At 41.4% G+C, this 7343-nt stretch overlaps 1 protein-coding gene across 1 annotated transcript in view; it reads left to right on the top strand.

Annotated features, from left to right (window-relative positions):
• Positions 1-2510: 2510 nt before the first annotated feature.
• Positions 2511-7343, top strand: part of akap10.L (A-kinase anchoring protein 10 L homeolog) — a 29803-nt gene continuing 24970 nt past the window's right edge. Inside the window, 1 exon segment of the mRNA NM_001091289.1 lies at positions 2511-2661. Within this exon segment, the coding sequence (NP_001084758.1) occupies positions 2640-2661 (22 nt within the window). The 5' untranslated portion in view covers positions 2511-2639.

Genomic DNA, 7343 nt, shown 5'->3' with positions numbered 1-7343 from the left:
CCTCCTTACAGATTCTCCTATGGGCCCAGGTGCAGTTGCACCCCCGGTAGTTACGCCACTGGTCATGGCCATATTAGTGCTCCACCTAGTCGTTATAGCTCCCCTGCCAAATACCTATGAAACAGCTATGGTTCCTTTTGGCTGCCCAATTTGGTTATACATACTAAATTCCAATGAACCGTGACAGGCTAATAGTACCCAAGGTCTAAGCCAAGAAAGACAAGGCTACAAAAAAGAAAGGCTACAAAAACTGACAACAGAAGAATAGAGACTGTCACAGTTTTGGAGGGGTTGAACTTGACGGACTTTGTCTTTTTTCAACCCAATTTAACTAACTATGTAACAGTTTGTATAACTTTTTGGTGAGTTGTTAGTGGCAGCAGCAGTGCAGCTGAGATAAGGTATGTCATATTAGTGGTGAGCACAACTTTCCCTTGTATGTGACAGTGTGAGCATCTCAGACTTGATCATGGTGCATTCACTAGGAACATGTTTGTCATATGACAGCCTGAGCCTACCCTCACACAGTCACCCCAATTTTCTTCTGAGCTGCAATAGAGGACCTGATTAGCACTCTAGAATATGTCTTCATAAAAATGGCACTCAGCAAGGCTGGCAGGGTAGAGTATTAGTGGAGCATGGCAAGATATTTGTATGTGACGTGTATCAGAAGCTTATATCTGCATCAAAACGCATCAAGTATATTGTGTATAGGGTTGCCACCTGGCCGGTAAAAATTATGGCTGATCCCAATGTTATTGATAGGGAAAAAAGATAAATATATAGGATATATTTTTTTTTTTTTCCAGAAAAGGTGGCAACCCTAATGGTGTATGATGAAGTCTCTGTTTGCCGGATGTTTCTAAATGAAGAAATAGAGTTGACCATTTGATGGATGTTTCTAAACGAAGAAATAAAGTTGACATTTTAAATGAAGCTCTGATGCTCCATGATTGTAATTGTGGTGCACATAGCAGCATGGAGTGAGCTTTTTGCCAGGGTCATACAGTTCTGGTGAGTGCTCCCCTGTATCTATTGTTTTCACATACCCTAATAAGTGTATAGCAGAGATGACTTCTCTGCAGTACTATTCAACCCGGACTGTTTCTGAAGTACAGTATATTCGAGTGAAGTTTAGGCTTAGGGTGAAACAGGGTCATGGTCGCTAGGGCCATTATTAGGGTGGATACAGGAGAGACTGTTGTCAGGGTCTTGGTCAAATTTTGACCTGAGTGGGGCCTGGCTGCATACTGACTCAAACTTACACTGCTTGCATTTGGAACTTCTGGAACCAATGAAAAAGTTGCAAAACTATGTAGAAACTGGAATCAGGCAATAATAATCAGTGGTGTAACTAGTAATGGATGGGACCCGGTGCAGCATGTGCACCTCCCACATAGGGTTGCCATCTGGCCAGTATTTTACCGGCCTGGCCGATAAAAATGTTGCTTGATGACAATGTTATTTATAGGGAAAAACATAAAAATATAGGAAGGCCGGCAACCCTACCCCCATAGCATTAAGCGCTCTGCCCTGCCGCCCACCATATCACTTATTGCGGCTAGGGTTGCCACCTGGCCGGTATTTTTACAAATGATGGTTGATCCAAATGTTATTAATAGGGAAAAATGATAAATATATAGGAAGGCTGGTATTTTTTCCAGAAAAGGTGTCAACCCTAATCGCGGCGCTGTTGGGCCTCAAGGGATCACACAATGGTAGTTAGGCCACTGGCAGAGCAGCGCGACAGGAGCAGGAAGGCGTGTAGGGTTTAAACTTTGGCCAAACTTGGCCAAATTAAAAAAAAAATCTGCTAATTATAAAAATAATAAAAAAGGTATAGGTAGATGAATGTAAGAGCCATTACAATGTATACAAATCATTAAAATCAGGTTTGCCAACTTGGCTGTTTTCCAGCCAAATCTGGCTACTAATTTAAAGTCCAAGCAGGTTTTGAAAGAACAAACTAGCCAAGGTACAGTTTTGGGCTACTGACAAATGCGGCCGTACGGAGGGGGGCGGGGCCCGGCTGCGTGTCACGCACCAGGGCCCGCCCCCCTCTAGGATCGCTACTGAATGTAAGACTACAATACCCAGCATGCAATGGGACTGACTTGTGTAGAAGTTGGGAGTTACCAGATTTTGGCCTCTGCACCCCAGACTCTCATCATTTTCTGGTGACTTTACTCAATTTCAGACAATTTTGGGGTCAAAAATCTGCTGGCCACCAAAATGTCTAGAGGTTGAGCTGTTTTACGATTATTTATTGACATTGTATATGTATTAGGCTCTCATTGGGACCCTATACCTCCTGGGCCCCCCTCTGTAGATTAAAATACACCAGTTACTTCCTACTGACAGCAGCGCCCTCAATATGCATGGATGCCGCAGCTTCACTCACACACCATTACCCAGGTTGCACTACGGTCCCGGAAGGCCGTGCTGTTGTAAATATGGCAGGGGCTGTATCTGAGGCTGCAGGAAGGAGGAAGTGTCATTCATGGTAGAGTTGCCGGGTTTCTCTCTGTTCGCCCATCATAGACAGCGGTGCCCCCGGCGTCCCGTGCCTCGGAAGAAGGGAAGCCGGGGCGCTCCAGCATGCGCTGATTGGATTGGCTGAGCTCAAAGCTGGAGGCGCCATGTCCTTCTTCCGTAGGAAAGGTAAGGGGGCTTGGCAAAAGCGGCTGAGAGTGGAGACCCCAGGAAATCGCTCAGAATCTTTGCATGTCGGGCAGACTGCACTGTCAGGAAACAGCGGCCTGACTGGCTGAAGGTATTAGTCGGGCCTAAAGGAAGCGTCAGACATCCGGCCCGGTTACCTTTACAGGCTGCAGTGGTCGTGTGACAGCTGAGCGATCAGATGATCCCAGAGATTTATAGGGAGCTAATAAACTTCTATTTCCCATTGCATGGCCCACTGTGAATTCTAGCGGCCTAGTGAGGTGATACTTCCTACAGCAGGGCTCATCATTACTTACCTTTCCCTTAGGTGTGCAGCAACTACATGAGGCCAGGTTCCACTGCTGAGTGGGGAAATTATTTGAGAAGTTTATTTTAGTAGACTAATGATGTGGGACCCCCAGAATGGCATCATTGAGGGTCCACATGTATAAAAAAACATGAACTGCAAAAAGAGGAGAGAAGCAAAATGTGAAGGAGAAGAAAGGACTGGGCTAAAGAGTTAGGACAGGAGGGAGAATATTGGGAGCTTACGTGTGAAGAAAAATATCAGGAGGACATGGGGAAATGGTAGTTACAGAAAGGCTAAAGCAGAAGCCAAAAAACAATAGAGAAATTCGAACGTAGGAAAGACGGGTGAGCAGAATAGGTAGGGGTAATGAGGATTAAAGCACATGGCTAGAAGTTCTGATGACATTACGGTACCATTCCACAGGTTCAGCAGCTTCATAACCGTAATTATCTAGCAGCTTTTCATATTTTGAGTGTCGGTGACACTTCCCGTGATCAGTGCTAATGCTATGATAATGTTGAGAAACTAAGCTTAGGGATCGTTGCAAATACAAAATAAAAGAAAGTGAGGTTATCTCTGTTGTAAAAGTTAATACAATGTCATTGAAAAATTCTTGCTAATTAGCCTTGCATCAGTAACATTATATTTTCCTGTACTTCACATGGCAGTGGGAATAATTTATTCCCACTGCCATGCTTCAGTACAGGAAATGAAGATCTCGGTAAGAATGATTTGATTTTCCCTTGTATACATGCTGTCTATTCTGAGTGGGTCTCTAAGCTCAGGACTCAGGTAACTGACTGCAGTCCAGATCATGTGCTGTGAAGCAGCAGAAAATAATGTAGGGCGCTAATAGGGGCATCTTCTGAGGAATGGATCTTCACTGCTAATGGGCTGTGGTATACTTGGGCTGCTACAGAAGCCCAAAACAAAAGAGTACCATGTTAAACTTCAGCTCTTGTTTACAGGGGTGCTTAGCCAATGAGGCAAGTTGAGGCCGTCGCCTCAGGCGGCAGCGCCCCACTAGGTACCAGGGGCAGCAAAAATACTGCTCCTGGTACTTTAAGAGCGAATTTCCGGGGTTGGCAGCAGCAACTGCTGCTGCCTCAGGCAGCGGAGGGGCCAGGATCGCCCCTGCTTGTTTAAAGGTAAAGGAACAAATAAAAGTGGTACTGGAGAAAAATAAGCAAAGATCATAAATGGGATAAAATTATAGAGTCTAAAGGAAAGTAAAACAGGGAGAGAAAAAAAGGGTATGAAGCAGAATGGAAGGGGAGAAAACATAAGGTCAAGGTGATAAGATGAATAGAGATCATAAGAAAAAAGAACAGGACTAATGTAAAAGAAGAAAAATAGGGATAAGAAGTAAAAGGCTACAGAAATCTGAGAAACTGTCAGAAGATAATCCTGTATATAGACAAAGCAGGGCCCAATCATTTATATCTATGGCCTGAGTACCTGATTGCAAGTAATGGTGGGTCACTAATATCTAGATAGGGCTTTGCAAAGCCCGAGAAAATGTTAACCCCCCCCCAAAATTAAGATTTTTCATGATGCAAGTAATGGAGTAAAGGGATGCCACAGTCATTGATGCATAGCGGAATGAAGTTGTACTTGATATCTAAAGATGTGGTTGTTTTTCGAATATGTGGCATATAGAACCCACATGTCCCTGTGACGGGAGGGAGGGTGTCAGGTCAGGGGTGGTCCTGATGAAGAATTTTTTGCATGTGCATCATATGAAGGATATGCATTATACATCATACATCATATGCATTATACCAGTGCATCATATGAAGGATAATTATAACTTGAGGCCTTATGCAGTGGGTCCACCAAGAATGAAATGGGATGGGCCCTTGGTTTTGGAGCATGTGGGGTAAATCTAAAAAAAGATGTAACACTTCACAGGACTAAAAAAAACAAATATTTAATTTTAGTTAATTTACCTTTTTTTGTTTTTTTAAACATCATGCATTTTTATCAGACCACAAAATGCAAACCATTCCCCTTGTGTTACATTAGTCTAAAGGTGGCAGTGCATTTACACTTATGGTTGAACAATTTGGCCAGTTTCAACATTGTGCGTTGTTGGGTACCCCGGGGCAGTTTGGATGGGATTGTCTTGTGGTTACATTAGATTACATGCAATCTGTCCTGACAGGTAATTGGGTCCTTTTATGCCTCTTCTGGATGTGTCTGCAATGCATTGGCAAAAAGGATAAAGCTTAGTTGTGCTGCCTTATAGAACTATTCATTTGCCCCAACAGCACAATACAACCTTCGTTATTACTCATACAGGGCCTTTTGTGTCTCCTCCTTCCTGTACAATAGTTTTAAATATACAGTACAGCTATGGGCCCTGTTATCCAAAATGCTTAGGATCTGGAGGTTTCCAGATAAGGGGTATTTTCATCATTTGTATTTCTAAAAATCATTTAAACGTGAACTAAACCCAATAAGCTTGTTTTGCCTCCATTGAGGATTAATTATATCTTACTTAGTTGGCTTCGAGTGCAATGTACTGTTTTGTTATTACAAAGAAAAAGGAAATCATTTTAAAATTTTTTAATTATTTCTTTAAAATGGAGTCTGTTGGAGACTGCCTTCTCGTAATTTCGAGCTTTCTGGATAATAGGTTTCCAGATAATGTATCCCATAGGAGTGAATTATGAGTTAATTTATCCCTCCCACATACTTAGCAACTAAAGATAAAATAAAAGTATTATTCTGAGAGAAAGCCTGTTGCATTATAGGAGGTATTATTTGCTGATGCATAACAAAAGCAATATTAAGTAATAAAACTTTCCATAAATCAGAAAATAGGCCACAAATCGCCCTCATGTGACAGCATGCTTCAAATCATCATGCTCTTCAGTATTGAATATGTATACAAGGAAATCCTGAAAGAAAGTACATCAGCAGTACACACGAGGGAGAGCCCTTTTGTGTATTAAAGATGGTCCTTATTAAAATTTCTCTCCTAAGGCCCTATTCATGTTGATAACATATGCATCATCATTAAAGAGGACCTGTCACCCACACATAAAAAGCTGTATAGGTATGGGATCCATTATCTGGAAAACCTTTATCCTAAAAGATCAGAATTCCTGGAAAAACTGTCTCACATAGACTCCATTTTATCCAAATAATCCAGATATTTAAAAATGATTCCCTTTTTCTCTGTGACAATAAAACAGTACCTTGTACTTGATCCCAACTAAGATGTAATTAATTCTTATTGGAATCAAAACCAGTCTATTGGCTTTATTTAATGTTTACATGATTTTTTAGTAGACTTAAGGTATGAAGATCCAAATTACAGAAAGATCCGTTTTCCTGAGCATTCTGGATAACAGGACCCGTACCTGTACTTTAAAATCTGTCTATAGAAAGTCTGATAGAACATTGAAAGGAATTTCAGAGTAGGGTGCAGCACTAGGTAAAATATGTGTTTGTGAAGAGTCAGTGAGGGTAGATAGAAGAGTGACATTTGTAGTTTGGAGAGGGTGGGGTAAAATTTCAACTGCTTTGAACATAGGGCCAGTAGTTAATGTTATCCTGAATTATAGTGGAAACCAGTATAGGGTGTGGCATGAGGAGCTACACTTCTTGAGGTGTATAGGCCTGGTAACTGCATTTAATGTGGACTGGAGTGCTAACACCAAGACACCTGGTCTAAGAAAAAGGAATGATTGTAGAGGTGTTTCAAGGGGTTGTTCACCTTTAAATTAACTTTTAGTTCGACGTGTGTGATATTTTGAGACAATTTGCAACTGATTTTTATTTTTGGGGTTTTTAATTGTTTAACTTTTTATTCAACAGGTCTCCAGTTTGCAATATCCGCAATTTGGTTGCTAGGGTCCAAATTACCCTAGCAACCATGTGTTGATTTGAATGCGAGATAGGAATAGTAGAGGGCCCGAACAGTAAGATTAGTAATAAAAAGTAGCAAAAACAATACATTTGTAGCCGTACAGAGCATTTGTTTTTTAGACGGGGTCAGTGACCCCCTTCTGAAAGCTGGAAAAAGTCAGAAGAAAAAGGCAAATCATTAAAAAAAACTATAAAAAACTAAGATGACCAATTGGAAAGTTGTTTACAATTGGCCATTCTATAACATGCTGAAAGGTGAACCACCCCTTCAAGGTTATTCAATATTTCGGGGATGCTATGGATGTTGGAGGGTGCAAATAGGGCCATTTCCCAGCCAATTTTTATTTAGGGAAAGCTAGTACAGGTATGGGAACCGTTATCCAGAATGCCCCGAATTACGAGTCCCATAGACTCCATTTTATCCAAATTTCTTTTCTTACCTTTTACTTGATTTAAACTAAGATACAATAAATCCTTATTTCAAGCAAAGTGTCTA

This window comes from Xenopus laevis, chromosome 2L (genome assembly GCF_017654675.1).
Source record: "Xenopus laevis strain J_2021 chromosome 2L, Xenopus_laevis_v10.1, whole genome shotgun sequence".
Classification (NCBI taxonomy): domain Eukaryota; kingdom Metazoa; phylum Chordata; class Amphibia; order Anura; family Pipidae; genus Xenopus; species Xenopus laevis.
Note: the sequence above shows the minus strand (reverse complement) of the source record. Positions and strands in the feature narration are given on the sequence as shown.